Here is an 18358-nt window from a genome sequence, read left to right as displayed (position 1 = left end):
ATCAGATTTACCAGCAAAGTCATTTGAATTTGGGCTTCTTTTTATGGCAAAATTTTAAATCACTAATTCAGTTCCTTTACTCGTTTTAGGACTATTCAGATTTTCTGTTCTTGAGTCAATTATGTGTCTTTCTAAGAGTTTACTTTGTCTTTAGGAATTTTCCCATTTCATATAATTGTCTAATGTGTTGGGATAAACTTGTTCATAATATTCCCTTATAATTCTTTTAATTTCTGTAAGGTCAATAATGATGTCCCCTCCTTCTGCCTGATTTTGCTGACTTATGTCTTCAAAGAGCCATCTTTTAGCTCCATTGGTTTTATCTGTTTTTCCATTTCACTGATTTTTGCTCTAGTGTTTCATTTCTTCTGCCTACTTTGATTTTATTTTGCTCTTCGTACACCCTCTTCTTTTGCATTTCTTAAGGTGGATGCTTAGGTTATTTTTATGTTTTAGTGTCCTTTTTTAATTCCTCTGTTGGTTTTTTACTATGTATATTTTTAGCTGTTTTCCTGGTAGTTATTTTAGGGACTTGAAAAAGAACTCTGTTTCTTCTCTTTACACTCCACTCTCAATACTTCTGACAGCAGATGTGTGGAGGTTTCCACCCACCAAGTAACTCTCCAGTTCTCTGTGGACACCAATTTGATGTCCTACAATTCAATTCAATTCTGATGGTATTTACTTGGGGTTGGCACAGATCCCACAGGTTAAGGGCTCAGTCCCACTAGACTGCACCCTCCCCCTCACCTCCCGCTCCCCATACACACATATTTCAGACACCAGTGGCAAATCCAAGTTGTCACCTGTGCTTCTAACAGCCTGGCTGTAAATTGGAGATTCCCATGACCTCCTCCTCAGGTTTAATGACTTGCTAGAATAGCTCACAGAATTTAGGAAAATAGTTTACTTACTAGATTACCAGTTTATTATAAAAGGTTACAACTTAGGAACAACCAGTGGAGAGATGCATAGGGCAAGGTATGGGGGAAAGAATGCAGAGCTTCTTCAGCCATGCCACCTTCCCAGAGTCTCCACATATTCACCAGCCTGGAAGCTCTCCAAACCGAAAACTTTAGGGATTTTTGTGGAGGCTTCATTATGTAGCCATGATTGACTAAATCATTGGCCATCGACAGTTAACTCAACCTCCAGCTCTTTTCCCTTCCCTGGAGATCAGGGGGTTGGAGTTGAAAGTTCTAACCCTCCAATCACAGCGTTTGTTTGCCCCCATTCTGAGGTTATGCATAAGTCTGCAGCCACCAGTCACCTTAATAGCATACAAAAGACACATTAGCGGAGATTCTAAGGGTTTTACAAGCTGTGTGCCGGGAAATGGGAGCAGAGACCAAATATATATATATATATATATTTATATCTCACGTCACAGAGCTATAATATGCATCTTAACTAACCACAACCGACTTTAATATAATACTAACTTAATTCTAAAAAATAAAAAAAGATTCTTCCCAAATATCTTTTTTCCCTTTCCCATTTTTGGTGATATTGTCACATATTATATCTACATGTAAATGTAATAATACAGTGTTATAATTATTGTTTTATAAAAGCTTATGTCTTTTAAAGACATTAAAAAAATCTATGAAAAAGTATATTTAGGGCTTCCCTGGTGGCGCAGTGGTTGAGAGTCCGCCTGCCGATGCAGGGGACACGGGTTCGTGCCCTGGTCCAGGAAGATCCAACATGCTGCGGAGCGACTGCGCCCGTGAGCCATGGCCACTGAGCCTGCGCGTCCGGAGCCTGTGCTCCGCAACGGGAGAGGCCACAACAGTGAGAGGCCCGCGTACCGCAAAAAAAAAAAGTATATTTATAGAAAAATTTTATTTACCTACATATTTACCAGTTCTGGTACTCTTTATTTCTTTTTAAGAATTTGTATTATCATCTAGCATCATTTTCTTTCAGCTGGAAGGACTTCCTGTAGTATTTCTTGTAAGACAGTTATACTAACAACAAATTCTCTCAGCCTTTGTTTATCTGGAATGGATTTATCTTATCTTTGAAGAATGGTTTTGCTCCATTCTTGATTGAAAATTTTTTTTCTTTTATTACATTGAATATGTTATCCTGTTACTTTCTGTACTTCACTCTCTAATGAAAAGTCAATTGTTAATTTTATTGTAATTTCTCTGTAAGAAATGAATCACTTTTGCTGCTTTCAAAATTTTCTTTTTGTCTATGTCTACCACTAGTTTGCTACAATATATCTAAATGTGAATCACTTTGTGATTATCCTACTTGGAATTTGTTGAGTTCCTTGGATCTATAAGGTAATATTCATCAAATCTGGGAAGTTTTAAGCCACTATTCCTTCAAAAAGTTTTTTGTTGCTTTCTCTCTTTCTTCTAGTTTTGGAACTTCTGTTTTGTGAATGTCAATATACTCGGTGTTGTCCCACATGTTTCTGAGGCTCTGTTAATTTTACTTCAATCTTTCTTTCCCTCTCTATTCTTCATATAAGATAATTTATGTTGATAAATTCTAGTTCACTTATTCTTTCTTCTGTCATCTCACATTTGCTGTGAAATCCCTCTAGTGAATTTTTCATTTCAGTTGTTGTGATTTTCAACTCCAGAAAATTCTCTTCACTGTGTCTCTGTTTGTTAAATCATTATCATTATACTTTCCTTTAGTTCTTTAAACCTGATTTATATTAGTTCTTAGAACATTTTAATAACAGCTCCTTTGAAGTCTTTGCTAAATCTCACATCTGGGGACACAGAGAAGCAGTTTTGATTGTTCCTTTTTTCCCCTTAGTATGGGTGATACTTTCTTGTATGCACATCTCATTTCATTGTTGTTGTTTGAATACTGCATGTTTGTTGATATATTGTAGCAACTCTGGATTCTAGCTTCACTTCCCCACCCCAGAGTTGTTATTTTCGTTTATTTGTTTGCTCATTTAAAACTTGACTGGACTAATTAGTAAAGTCTGTCTCTCTTACAGTGTATGGCTGCTATATCTTTGCTCAATTTTTTATACTTGATTTTAAGTCTCACTCTCAAGTGTTGCTTCTGTGATCACAGAACTTAATGTTCAGCTGGATATTGTTCAGAGTTTGTATTTAGGTGGCTCAAGGAGTAAGAATTTCAATCTCTGCTGATGGAACTGTGTGGGCTAGGGTACGCATTCAAACTTCAGACCATTTTCAGTTTTCCCCAAATTTTAATTTCCACTGGGGTCTCTTATATCTCCTCTGCACATACATCCAGACATTAGCCAGGGATATATGAGTGGTTTGGGCCTGCTCTCTTCTCTGTGTATGATCATAGCCTCTGATTAGTCCAGGATAGGATAAGAGCTTATTAAAACCATGACAGTTATCTTCCCCACAAACTATTAAATCACCAATTACCAGTCTAGCCACTATCCCTCAATGTTTGCCTTCCACTGAGATCACCACTTTAAATGGCTATGTTCCAAATTAAGTAAGTTCCTTCTGGCAGCAGCAGAAAAGCTGTTGATTTTATGGCCTTCCCTGCTCTGGTTGAAATATAGTACTACAGAGGATGAGAGCAACCCTGGTAAGAACACCAAAAACTTGCACTGTGCTTACCCCTAAGTTTAGTAGTTTTAATGAACAAACATTTCTCAGCTTTTGGTTGATAATTGAAGTGCTAAAATGGTTATTTTTAGAGTTACATATGATCCAGCAATCCCACTCCTGGACATATATCCAGAGAAAACTCTAAAATGATATAGGCACCCCAGTGTTCACAGCAGCACTATTTACAATAGCCAAGATATGGAATGGAAGCAAACTAAATGTCCATTGACAGATGAATGAATAAAGAAGATGTGGTATTATATAATATACAATAGATACTACTCAGCCATAAAAAATAATGAAACAATGCCATTTGCAGCAACATGGATGGACCTAGAGATTATCATACTGAGTGAAGTAAGTCAGACAGAGAAAGACAAATATCATATGCTATCACTGATATGTGGAATCTAAAATATGATACAAATGAAATTATTTACAAAAGAGAAACATACAGACATAGAAAATAAACTTTTGGTTACTAAAGGGGAAAGTAGGGAGGGAATAAATTAGGAGTTTGTGATTAGCAGATACAAACTACTGTATAGAAAATAGATAAACAACAGGGTCCTACTGTTGCACAGGGAACTATATTCAATATCTTGTAATAAGCTATAATAACCTATAATGGAAAAGAATATGAAAAAAGTATATAACTGAATCACTGTACACCAGAAACTAACATGACATTGTAAATCAACTATTTCAAGAGGTAAAATAAAATTTAAAAATGGTTATTTTTGACAGTGTTGTCTATTTATATAGTTGCTTTTTAGGGAGGGGACCTACTGACCTCCTCACTCTTTCATGTCAGAAACGTCTGTTCTATACCACTACTGTTTGAATTGGCACATTATATTTGTAGTGGGGTTGTCTCTCATAGTTAAGGTGAGTGTGACTAAGCAGGAAATTGTGGTGGTAAGAAGAAAAATCAAGGACAAGAACGCTTTTAAGGATTAGGAAAATTTGGCTAACTGGATACAAATTTTATTTTTTTAAGTGAACCATGATATTGGCTGCAGGGCTGATTGCTCTATATAAAGAATATACTGATTTTTGCAGAAAATTCTAATTGTTGTTGAAACATTTTGCTAACCATTGGTGAGACTGGCTAATTTGATAATCTCACTGGTGAAAATGAAGAAAATTAGAAAAAATAAATTAATACTGGTTATTCAGGGGAGTTAACAGTAAAGTAAATAATTGAACAGCACATCTCAGTTTAGATGGTCATCATTGATTATGAATCCATGGACTGTTTTTATTAAAAAATGTTTTTAATATGGGCTAGGTCTTAGAGGATGAATAGGAGTTCACAGAGCCTGTCAAGACATACCGCCTCTAGGTATATGGGCCATAGAGGGCCTAAGGTGGAGCAGCAGGTGGGAAATTACCTGTAAAAGGTCTTGTGTGCCATAGTAAGTCATGTGAAGACTTATTTGTTTGTTAGTTTGTTATTTTAAAAAATATTTTTATTGATGTATTATTAACATACAATAAACTACATATTTAAAGTGTACAGTTTGGTAAATTTTCACTATTAAGGCCATTTACTTCTTCTTGAATGATATTTAGTAGTTTCTATATCTCAAGGAATTTGTCCATTTCATTTCATCTAAGTTATTTGAATTTGCAGGTGTAAAGTCATTGCCAGTTTCTCCTTATTATCTTTTACATATCTATAGAATCTGTATTGATGTCCCCTGTTTTATTCCTGGTGCTGATAATTTGAGCCTTCTGTTTGATTTTTATCTCTTGATCATTCTGGCCAGTGGTTTTATTCCATTGATATTTTTCTGGTCTTTGTGTTACTGTCATATATTTTACTTTTATATGATTTATCAACTCCATCATGGATTGTTGTTATTTTTAAACAGTAGATTATTTTTAAAGAGACTTAAATAATAAGAGAAAAATATTATATTAACTCACAAATTAACAACTGACCATTTCTTTTTGTAGATCCAAATTTCCATTTAGTGTCATTTTCTGTTTGCTTGAAGGACATCTTTTAACATTTTTCTTTCTTCTTTTATATGTTTGAAAATGTCTTTTTTTTTACTTTCATTTTCATTTTTAAGAATATTTTTACTGTTTATGGAATTCTTGGTTAGCAGTTTTTTCTTTTAAGACCTTAAGATTTTGCTGTACTGTCTTCTGGTTTGCATTGTTTTCAGTGGGAAAAAAAATCTGCTGTCATCCTTATGTATGTTCTACTCTGTGTAATGTGTCTTCTTTTTCCTCTTGTTCTTAGAATTTTTTTCTTTTTCTTTCTAGTTTCCAGCAATTTGATTTTAAGGATCCTTGATGTCATTTTTTTTTAATGTTTCTTGTGCTTGGGGTTCATTGAGCTTCTTGGATTTGTGGGCTTAGAGTTTTCAGCAAATTTGGAGAATTTTGGCCATTATTTATTCATTATTTTTTTCTGAATTTCTTCTGCTGCTCTTCTATCCTTTGGGAACTCCAATTACCTATATATTAGGCAGCTTGAAGTTGTTCCACAGCTCACTGCTGCTCTGTTCATTTTTTTTCAGTCTTTTCCCCTTTTGAATTCTGTATAGTTTTTATTGCTGTGTCTTCAAATTCAGTAATCTTTTCTTCTGCAGTGTTTAATTTGATAATTCCATCTAGTGTATTTTCTTTATAGATACTGTAGTTTTCATCTCTAGGGGTTTGGATTAGGTCATTTTAAATAAAAATCTTCCACATGTCTACTTAACATGTTCATTCTTTCTGCTAGATTTTTGAACACACAGAATAGTTATAAGAACTGTTTTAGTGTCCTTGTCTACTAATTCTATCATCTAATTCATTTATGGGTCAGTTTTGATTGAGAGTTTTCTCATTATGAGAAGAGCTTTTCTTTCCTTTGTATGCTTAATAATTTAGATGTCAGACATTGTGAATTTTTATCTTGTTAGGTGTTAGATGTTCTCCTATTCCTGTAAATATTTTTGAACTTTGTTTTGGGGTGTTATTGAATTATTTGGGAAGAGTTTGATTTGGGTGGGTCTTTGTAAGTTTTTAGACAGAGCTGCTTTTATTCTAGGGAAAATCTCTCCACCATGCACTTAAGGTAGAATTATTTTGAATTATGAGTTTTCCCATTCTGGCTGGTGGGAACAGGAACTTTTCACAGTTCTCTATGAGCCTGGGATTTTCTCTCTATTTCTTTTAAATGATGCTTTTCCTAGGTTCAGGTACTTTCCTTACATGCATGCAGAGTTGAAGGGAGCCTTCTGCAAATCTCCAGAGTTCTCTCTCTGTGTACCTCTCCTTTCTATGGTCCTCTCTTTTCTCTGTTACTCTACCCTATGAACTCAAGACCACTTGGTTGTCTTGGACTCCCACATCTATTCCTTAACTTACATAGACTGCCTAGCATTGCTTGATTCTGCCTCCTTATGCTGTGGCCTGTAAACTCTCTGAAGGCATAAAACTGAGGCAATTGTAGGGCTCATCTTTTTCATTTTCTGTCACTCAAGGATCACTGTTTTCATGCCTACTGTCTTTAAAACCATTCTTTAATACATATTTGTCCAGTTTTTTAAGTTATGTCAGGAGAAAAGTTAAATACACACCTTTTCAATCCATCTTGTATCTTTTATATGTAAGTGTATGTGCAAGTATAAGTCATCCGAATAAACCACATTCACAGAAAGATATACAAGATGAAAAGGCAGAGGGCTATGTACAAGATGAAGGAACAAGATAAAACCCCAGAAAAACAACTAAATGAACTGGAGATAGGCAACATTCCAGAAAAAGAATTCAGAATAATGATAGTGAAGATGATACAGGACCTCTGAAAAAGAATGGAGGTAAACATCGAGAAGATGCAAGAAATGTTTAACAAAGATCTAGAAGATTTAAAGAACAAACAAACAGAGATGAACAATACAATAACTGAAATGAAAACTACACTAGAAGGAATCAATAGCAGAATAACTGAAGCAGAAGAACGTATAAGTGACCTGGAAGACAGAATGGTGGAATTCACTGCTGCGGAACAGAATAAAGAAAAAAGAATGAAAAGAAATGAAGACAGCCTAAGAGACCTCTGGGACAACATTCAACTCACCAACATTCACATTATAGGGGTCGCAGAAGGAGAAGAGAGAGAGGAAAGGACTTGAGAAAATATTTGAAGAAATTATAGTCGAAAATTTCCCTAAAATGGGAAAGGAAATAGCCACCCAAGTCCAGGAAGCCCAGAGCGTCCCATACAGGATAAACCCAAGGAGAAACACGCCGAGACACATAGTAATCAAATTGGCAAAAACTAAAGACAAAGAAAAATTATTGAAAGCAGCAAGGGATAAATGAAAAATAACATACAAGGGAACTCCCATAAGGTTAACAGCTGATTTCTCAGCAGAAACTCTACAAGCCAGAAGGGAGTGGCATGGTATACTTAAAGTGATGAAAGGGAAGAACGTACAACTAAGATTACTCTACCCGCCAAGGATCTCATTCAGATTCATTGGAGAAATCAAAAGCTTTACAGACAAGCAAAAGCTAAGAGAATTCAGCACCACCAAACCAGCTCTACAACAAAAGCTAAAGGAAATTCTTTAAGTGGGAAACACAAGAGAAGAAAACGACCTACTAAAACCAACCCAAAACACTTAAGAAAATGGTCACAGGAACATACATATCGATAACTACCCTAAATGTGAATGGATTAAATGCTCCAACCAAAAGACACTGGCTTGCTAAATGGATACAAAAACAAGACCCATATATATGCTGTCTACAAGAGACCCACTTCAGACCTAGGGACACATTCAGACTGAAAGTGAGGGGATGGAAAAAGATATTCCATGCAAATGGAAATCAAAAGAAAGCTGGAGTAGCAATACTCATATCAGATAAAATAGACTTTAAAATAAAGAATGTTACAAGAGACAAGAACACTACATAATGATCAAGGGATCAATCCAAGCAGAAGATATAGCAATTATGACTATATATGCACCCAACATAGGAGCACCTCAATACATAAGGCAACTGATAACAGCTATAAAAGAGGAAATCAACAGTAATACAATAATAGTGGGGGACTTTAACACCTCACTTACACCAAATGGAAAGATCATCCAAAATGAAAATAAATAAGGAAACACAAGCTTTAAATGACACAATAGACCAGATAGATTTAATTGATACTTATAGGACATTCCATCCAAAAACAGCAGATTACACTTTCTTCTCAAGAGCACACAGAACATTCTCCAGGATAGATCACATCATGGGTCACAAATCAAGCCTCAGTAATTTTAAGGAAATTGAAATCATATAACGCATCTTTTCTGACCACAATGCTATGAGATTAGAAATCAATTACAGGAAAAAAACGTAAAAAACAGAAATACCTGGAAGGTAAACAATACGTTAGTAAATAACCAAGAGATCACTGAAGAAATCAAAGAGGAAATCAAAGAGTACCTAGAGGCAAATGACAATGAAAACACGATGATCCAAAACCTATGGGATGCAGCAAAATCAGTTCTAAGAGGGAAGTTTATAGCTATACAAGCCTACCGCAAGAAACAAGAAAAATCGCAAATAAACAATCTAACCTTACACCTAAAGGAACTAGAGAAATAAGAACAAACAAAACTCAAAGTTAGCAGAAGGAAAGAAATCATAAAGATCAGAGCAGAAATAAATGAACTAGAAACAAAGAAAACAATAACAAAGATCCATAAAACTAAAAGTTGGTTCTTTGAGAAGATAAACAAAACTGATAAATCATTAGCCAGACTCATCAAGAAAAAGAGGGAGAGGATTCAGGTCAATAAAATTAGAAATGAAAAAGAAGTTACAACAGACACCACAGAAATAAAAGGCATCCTAAGAGACTACTACAAGCAACTCTATGCCAATAAAATGGACAACCTGGAAGAAATGGACAAATTCTTAGAGAAGTATAACCTTCCAAGACTGAACCAGGAAGAAATAGAAAATATGAACAGACCAATCACAAGCAATTAAATTGAAACTGAATAAAAATCTTCCAGCAAACAAAAGTCCAGGACCAGATGGCTTCACAGGTGAATTCTATCAAACATTTAGAGAAGAGCTAACATGCATCCTCCTCAAACTCCTCCAAAATATTGCAGAGGAAGGAACACTCCCAAACTCATTCTATGAGGCCACCATCACCCTGATATCAAAACCAGAAAAAGATACTACAAAAAAACAAAATTACAGACCGATATCACTCATGAATATAGATGCAAAAATCCTCAACAAAATACTAGCAAACAGAATCCAACAACACATTAAAAGGATCATACACCATGACCAAGTGGGATTTATCCCAGGGATGCAAGGATTCTTCAATATATGCAAATCAATCAGTGTGATATACCATATTAACAAATTGAAGAAGAAAAACCATATGATCATCTCAATAGATGCAGAAAGAGCTTTTGAGAAGATTCAACACCCATTTATGATAAAAACTCTACAGAAAGTGGGCATAGAGAGAACCACCTCAACGTAATAAAGGCCATATATGACAAGCCCACAGCAAACATCATTCTCAATGGTGAAAAACTGAAAGCATTTCCTCTAAGATCAGGAACAACACAAGGCTGTCCACTCTCACCACTGTTATTCAATGTAGTTTTGAAAGTCCTAGCCACAGCAGTCAGAGAAGTAAAAGAAATAAAAGGAATCCAAGTTGGAAAAGAAGAAGTAAAACTGTCACTGTTTGCAGATGACATGATACTATACATAGAGAATCCTAAAGATGCCACTAGAAAACTACTAGAGCTAATCAATGAATTTGTTAAAGTTGCAGGATACAAAATTAATGCACAGAAATCTCTTGTATTCCTATACACTAATGATGAAAAATCTGAAAGAGAAATTAAGGAAACACTCCCATTTACCACTGCAACAAAAAGAATAAAATACCTAGGAATAAACCTACCTAGGGAGACAAAAGACCTGTATGCAGAAAACTATAAGACACTGATGAAAGAAATTAAAGGTGATACCAACAGATGGAGAGATATACCATGTTCTTGGATTGGAAGACTCAGTATTGTGAAAATGACTATACTACCCAAAGCAATCTACAGATTCAATGCAATCCCTATCAAATTACCAATAGCATTTTTTACAGAACTAGAACAAAATGTCTTAAAATTTGTATGGAGCACAAAGACCCCGAATAGCCAAAGCAGTCTTGAGGGGAAAAAATGGAGCTGGAGGAATCAGACTCCCTGACTTCAGACTCTACTACAAAGCTACCGTAATCAAGACAATATGGTGCTGGCACAAAAACAGAAATACAGATCAGTGGAACAGGATAGAAAGCCCAGAGATAAACCCACACACCTATGGTCAACTAATCTATGACAAAGGAGGTAAGGATATACAATGGAGAAAAGACAGTCTCTTCAATAAGTGGTGCTGAGACAACTGGACAGCTACATGTAAAAGAATGCAATTAGAACACTCCGTAACACCATACACAAAAATAAACTCAAAATGGATTCGAGACCTAAATGTAAGACCGGACACTATAAAACTCTTAAAGGAAAACATAGGAAGAACACTCTGATATAAATCACAGCAAGATCGTTTTTGATCCACCTCCTAGAGTAATGGAAATAAAAACGAAAATAAACAAATGGGACCTAATGAAACTTCAAAGCTTTTGCACAGCAAAGGAAACCATAAACAAGACGAAAAGACAACCCTCAGAATGGGAGAAAATATTTCCCAACGAATCAACGGACAAAGGATTAATCTGCAAAATATATAAAGAGTTCATGCAGCTCAATATTAAAAAACACAACCCAGTCCAAAAATGGGCAGAAGACCTAAATAGACATTTCTCCAAAGAAGACATACAGATGGCCAGGAAGCACATGAAAAGCTGCTCAACATCACTAATTATTAGAGAAATGCAAATCAAAACTACAATGAGATATCACCTCACACCAGTTAGAATGGGCATCATCAGAAAATGTACAAACAACAAATGCTGCAGAGGGTGTGTACAAAAGGGAACCCTCTTGCACTCTTGGTGGGAGTGCAAATTGATACAGCCACTATGGAGAACAGTATGGAGGTTCCTTATAAAACTAAAAATAGAATTACCATATGATCCAGCAATCCCACTACTGGGAATATACCAGAGAAAACCATAATTCAAAAAGACACATGCACTCCAGTGTTCATTGCAGCAATATTTACAATAGCCAGGTCATGGAAGAAACCTAAATGCCCATCGACAAATGAATGGATGAAGAAGATGTGGTACATACATACAATGGAGTATTACTGAGCCATGAAAAGGGACGAAATTGGGTCATTTGTAGAGACATGGATGGATATAGAGACTGTCATACAGAGTGAAGTAAGTCAGAAAGAAAAACAAATATTGCATATTAACGTCTATATGTTGAATCTAGAAAAATGGTACAGATGAACCGGTTTTCAGGGCAGAAATTGAGACACAGATGTAGAGAACAAATGTATGGACACCAAGGGGGGAAAGCGGCAGGGTGGGGGGTGGGGGGTGGTGTGATGAATTGGGAGATTGGGATTGACATGTATACACTGATGTATATAAAATGGACGACTAATAAGAGCCTGCTGTATAAAAAAAAAAAGAATAACAACAACAAAGTATAAGTCATCCATGGAAAGTTTTGGCTTTCCTTATTTAATTCAGTCCATTTCCTAGATGTGTATGGGAGGGAGATGTAAGAAGTTATCCAAGGCTGAAGAAGCCATTTTAATGTGCTGTCACTAATTTGAACTATAGCTCTAAATCTTCACCTATATCTGAATCTACCAAAAGCAAATCCATTGGCCCAAAATTCTGCAGTAATTTGTTGCCCCCAAATTCCTGTGTCCGTTGTTACAAATGTATTTTCTCTAATATTCTCAGAAGACAACTTCACTTGATTAAACAGAATACAATCTCTACAGGTACCCAAACTCCTAGAAACATTTCATAAATAATGGCCCAAATATGAGCATGGCAAAAAGTACTTTTATTAGAAGTCATAAAATGAGTTTTTATTTTCAGGGAGAAGTTGTTGAAGTTACATTTGTAGGTGCTAACCCGAAGAATTCAGCAGAGAACAAAGTAAGCATAATTGATTCTTTTTACAAATTTAAGTCCACTTTTTAGTCTTTCATTTACTTAAGTATCCCTACAGAGCTTAACAAAATAAAGGTAAAATGTTCCAACTTGCTTTTCATCTTATTTTGTAGGTGTGAGAAAATTTTCAGTGGGAACAGTTAACGTAGAGTTGAGTCTGGGAAAAAAGCCCACAGGAAACATTTAACTGGTTCTACTTACGATCACATATAGCACAATGCATAGAGAATGGCCTTGTCTCTTGAGATGATGAAGATTTGAATACAGTTCCTATTTCCATATTCCAATTTTAAAACTCTATTGAATTTGGTAAAATAATCCTAAGGCCAGTGTGACATGTATCTTTGTCTCCTCTCCTCTTCTCCTGCACTCCTGACTCTGGTCCTGCCTCTACTGTTGTGGAATGATCATGGATCCCTGGGTGGACGCTCTACTGGCTTGGAGCCCTGGCCCATGCACTTTACTTTTTCTTGCATTGGCCATTTCCCTAGTTTTTGCTACTGGCACTAATACGGTATTTATTTATTAATCTTGAAAAATGACACAAGAAATACAGATCCCATGTAAAAACAGACAGTATAGAAGTGCTTAAAATAGAATGTGAAAATACCTCTTTTCATAAACATTTTTAGAGGTAATCACTGTTGACAGTTTGTTACATATCATTTCATAGTTTTTTGTTTTTGCCATGTATTTATATATGTATATATGGTAAAGTATATATAATATATCTATGAATAAAGTAAAGTAATTTTACTCCTCTGTAACTTCCTTGGAATGTTCATATGACTACACAAGCAATAACCAGACACATTCTAGTTGTAAAAATTTAAACAACAAAGAAATATATAGAGGAAAAAGAAAGTGGGTTTATGAAAGTGATTTCAAGGTCAGATTTTTTAATAGGGTGGAGAATGCATTCACTTTATCTATGAGCCATTCTTCCCAGAGCCCACTGTCACTTATAATCCAAAATACCTTTCTTCCAAATAAGCCTTCCCATCTCTCTTTATTAAAATATGGTTATTCCTTTGATAAAAATTGTGACAATATGACATTTTCAAATATGATATTGGGGAAATTTTTTCTACCGCTTGGGTAGTCAACATGCACATGTTTGAAATAACTTCTCTAGGCAGTCAAGTCATGCCAGAATATTTACATGTTTACAACATTACTTTCTAAAGATATTAAAGTGCTGTAGCAAGACTGCAGGATTAGCTGTAATCTGACATCCTTAGGGTAGAGAAATACTATCATCATTATTGCCATGGAGAAACAGGAGACTAAACTGCTTAAAGTGCTATAATGAGAATAGAATTAATTTCTAAGAATGTTTTGGGACTTGGCATAAAACAATTTCTGGTGCCCTTTATTATTAGTAATCATCACTTTCTCACCACTATTTATTGAATGCTTACCCTTTGCAGGTACGAGGCTAAAGTTTTACATACATCATCACATGAATCTAATTTAATCCTCCCTACTGCCCAATGAGTTATGTTTTATTATACCTGTTTTACAGGTGAATAAACTGAGGCTTAGAGAGATTAATTAACCTGTATGAACTAATTATGTATCTGGAAAAGATTAAGGTTGGGAGGCGGGGAGAGGATGGTCACATAGTTCACACATTCAGCATCCTAGCCTTGTCCTCTGATCTGCGCTCTAGACCTATACACTGGGTCCTACTCCACCCTATCTCCTACTCCATTGAAGGCCTTCCCAGTGTCACTCTGCCCTAAATGGCCACGAACAGTTCTCTTTGAGAGTCACTGTGGTTATGAAAACTTTTTTTTATTGAATATAATCCATTAGGTGAGTAATTGGAGAATTTTAAATAATCCCATGGCCCAGCTATAAGTAGGTGATCCGTTCAGCATTTATTTGAACACCTGTAAATTACAGGGCTGTGATGGATAAAGATAAATTAGACACAAGTCCTGCCCTTAAGGGCCATAATCTAAAGATTTTTAAGGAAAATTGGAGATTTATGGCCTTTGTATATTTTAATTTATTATGTTATTTAAATATATGCTTTATTTGAAGCTGAATTCTTGGCCTAAAACAAATTACTATAATTTTCCATCGATGTGGAAATTTTTATTTTCCACTGGGAAAATAAAATCTGCTTATGATGTGGGTTTCTAGGAATCCATTATGACAAAATATAAGGGTCACTTATAGCACCCTAGGAGTAGGAAGATTTATGCATCCTTTTCAATTCATTCACTAAGGCAGGTATATTTACTAATAATTCATTTACCTGGAGATGAAAAGATGAGGAAATTTTCCCATTTTCCCTCCTAAATCTTGAAGTGAATAGAGAAGGTCTTGGAATACAGATCAGTAAACATGTCATGAAACTGTTTGCTGCCTTTTCTAAATGTTGTTTTATTTCATCTCTTCTTTGCCCTAATTTCCAAAATTTGCTCTCAGCTCTAAAATTATGCTTCATTCAGCTTTCTGAAGAAAAGCCGTGCTTTTTAATAGACTGGATGAATTAACACTCTGAAGACATTGCATAGAATGTTAAGAGGAACACCTAAGGATTTGGATGAAATTCTAATACACGTTCATATCAGATATTGGGAGGTTAGCAATGGTCAACAAAGGGGAGTATGGGGTATGTACAATGTACAAACACGTTTCTTCTGTGACTATGCAGTGTCTGATCAGTTATATTAATTGCATTTCAGACCCATCAGACCTTCCTCACTGTGGAGAAATATGAGGCCACATCAGCAACATGGAAGATAATGCATAATGATGCCTCCTGGGAGACTCGGTGAGCACGTTTATTGAATATTTTGTTTTTCAAGCCCTGAAACGAGTTGGTTAGTCATGCAGAGAAGACAAATGGGAAGACTGGCTCAGTACATGATATTAATGGTACCAAATTCCCAAGGAGCCTTCTGGCCATATTTAGTTGATTTATTAGATTTCATTTTGATCCTCTTTTTCTACAAAACAATGTGGTGTGTGCTTCTGTAAGATTAGATGCTAATGAGGTTATGACCTCAATTCTTATAAACATCTGTTAGTTTTGTCTTTTTCCATGGTCACAGACATTACCCCTAAGAACTGGTTAGCCTTCCTGCAAAGTGTTTGAAAGGGGTGCTGGGTGAAGGTGTTGAGATGGCTCTGTAGAGCCCAACATTCCTTCTGGGAAAATAACGAGTCCATACCTACCATGTATTGCATGTTTGTATATGGTCAGTGATTCTTCATTTGAATTACTAAAACACAAGAAGCTTGAGTGTTTAATTCTTACTGACCCAAGGAGGAAAGGAATGTGCTTATGCAGTTCCCTCAGAGAAACATCTCTCTGTGCTTTTTGTTATCAAATACCTGAGCTGAATAGATAATGTGAAGATTTGAAAATATATTTGAAGTAAGAAAATGTTTCCGTTCCTAACTCTGTAAACTTCATACCACAGGACAGTAGCATGGACATGGGCAAAATTTTTGGCAATTTGTGTCTAATTCAAATCACTTCAAGCTAAGTGATTATTTGTATGTTGGTTTGGTTCCCATGGTTAACTGAAAATAGAGATTTGGCCTTGTTGTGGCCTATTTGATAGCCATTCAAAAATATGGGCATAATGTTTCTTCTGATCTTTAGGACTCTAGGGTATAGGTAATCTTTAAACAAGTAATACATACATATTTATTGCTAAAATAAAGTTATACAGATGACAAAAAAGGATGATTTGTTTTCAAGAGCCCACAATCAGAATACCATTCAACATGGAGGATATGTGTAGTCTTCAGCCTTGTTCAACAGCAGCAGTATCACCAGCTATTTACTGAAAGCACTGGACCTGTCACTGAGGAAACATAGGATGCTGAGCACACCCTCTCTGCCCAGGGGATTTGCCCTCCACATAACTGAGAGTATCAGTTAGTTAGCCCATGGTACCTTGCTGTATCTAGAAGAGTAGCTGAACTTCCTGCCATGGTCTACAAGGACCAATGTGATCTGACTCCATCTGTTTCTATCATCTCAGCCACTCTTCTACAGTTCACTCTGCCCTGATCCTACTCACTTGTGTCCTGTTCCTTGGATGTACCAAGTCTGCTCCTGCTTCAGACACTTTGCATTCTCTCTTCCTTATTCCTAGAATATTCTTCCTCTAGACGTGTGTGGGTTCAGTTTAAATGACATCTCCTTAGGGCTCCCTCTGTCTTACTTCTTCATTTCACTTATAAATTTTAAAATTATTTGTTGGTTTACTTGTTTATTGCTTTCTTCCTATCTCTGCCCTAGTAGAACATAAACTCCATGAAACTTTGGACCACGTCTGTCCCACTCACTATGGTATTCTCAGTACCTCCAGCATAGAGTCTGGCACATGAGCTAATGAAATATATATTTTGAACAAATGAATCTAGATGCAAAAAGAAGTGTCAAGTTGAAGCAGAGGATGGCAAGGGCGAAAAGGATGCTATAGCAGTTTTAAAGCAGGGGACATCCTGTGTTCTGAATATCAGGTGAGGCTACCTGGGATGGATAGAATTTAAGTAGCTAGGTAGAACAAGTGAAGATATTTCTACAAATGGCTGTTTCTTAAAGGTCTGCTTCTAGGAAGTATTTACTGTTTTGTTCATTGCTATACTCTCAATATCTAGCATAGTGCCTTGCTTATGGTAGGTACTCCCTTCCTATTCATTTAATGAATAATCATACACTTTTCTAATCGCACATTTTTAAGAGTAAAATTGGGTTTGTTTGTTTGTTTCCTGCCAACAGTTTCTATTGGCACAAGGGATTACGGGGTCATAGCAATGCAACGATACAATGGCATATTCCAGATACTGCCCAACCTGGAACCTACAGAATAAGATACTTTGGACACAATCGGAAAAAGAACATTCTCAAGCCCGCTGTCATACTTCCGTTTGAAAGCACTCCCTCCACTTTTGACGTTGTAACTACTTGGTGAAAAGTTGACAAAGATAAAAAAGTTGATAAAGAGCAGCTGTACTCTGTATGATTTAAATAATCAATTTCATGTGAATGTAACCTATTATGATGACTTCAATAATTGTCCTTGTTTGGGAACAGATAGTTTACTGCTAATGGGACAGGTGTGTGTGTGTGTGTGTGTGTCTGTCTGTCTGTCTGTCTGTCTGTGTGTGTGTGTGTGTGTGAGAGAGAGAGAGAGAGAGAGACGTGTGTATGTGTCCCATTTACCTTTGCTCTAGTAGATTTTACATCATGGTCTGCTGCCTAAAGCATGATTTCCCTTGGGGCCCTGTGGTTGTTTAAAGAAACAGTTCCCCTCAATATGAAACCTCTGAAATGTTAGTGAGAGTGGTTAAAGATGTGTGAACAGTGTTTAAACTATTTATTTATAGAATTATGGAATGATAGCACTTAAAAAGTTTAAAGAGGTCATCTAGTTGGATCCTTCATTTTACAGATGGGAAAATGAAGTTTTATGGATTTAAGATTAGCATAAGGCTAGGACCTTGTCCCTCAGTCACATTTTAAAAATATTATATAAACATTGACCATAAATGTATAAGCCCAGTTAGAGAAAATTAGCATGCCAGCTTTTCTATACTGAGTGTAGCTTTTCAAAGCAGCCACCCTGGAGTTGATATGGCTGATCCAGAGTTTTGTTGATGTTCAAATCATTTCTGGAAT

The 18358-nt window shown here is 35.9% G+C and overlaps 1 protein-coding gene across 4 annotated transcripts in view; it reads left to right on the top strand.

Moving 5' to 3' along the window:
- Positions 1 to 17670, top strand: part of ASAH2 (N-acylsphingosine amidohydrolase 2) — a gene marked incomplete at its 5' end in the record, with an annotated part of 79123 nt that extends 61453 nt beyond the window's left edge. For all 4 annotated transcript variants that reach the window (XM_082673894.1, XM_082673895.1, XM_082673896.1 and 1 more), the window contains 3 exons: positions 12631 to 12690; positions 15405 to 15493; positions 17459 to 17670. In XM_082673894.1, the coding sequence (XP_082530020.1) occupies positions 12631 to 12690; positions 15405 to 15493; positions 17459 to 17651 (342 nt within the window). In that variant the 3' untranslated portion in view covers positions 17652 to 17670. The remainder of the gene's footprint in view (positions 1 to 12630; positions 12691 to 15404; positions 15494 to 17458) is intronic.
- Between the last annotated feature and the right edge of the window lie 688 nt (positions 17671 to 18358).

Source organism: Grampus griseus (assembly GCF_964374135.1).
Source record: "Grampus griseus genome assembly, chromosome: 16".
NCBI classification, from domain to species: Eukaryota; Metazoa; Chordata; class Mammalia; order Artiodactyla; family Delphinidae; genus Grampus; species Grampus griseus.
This window is presented reverse-complemented; position numbering and strand designations above follow the sequence as displayed.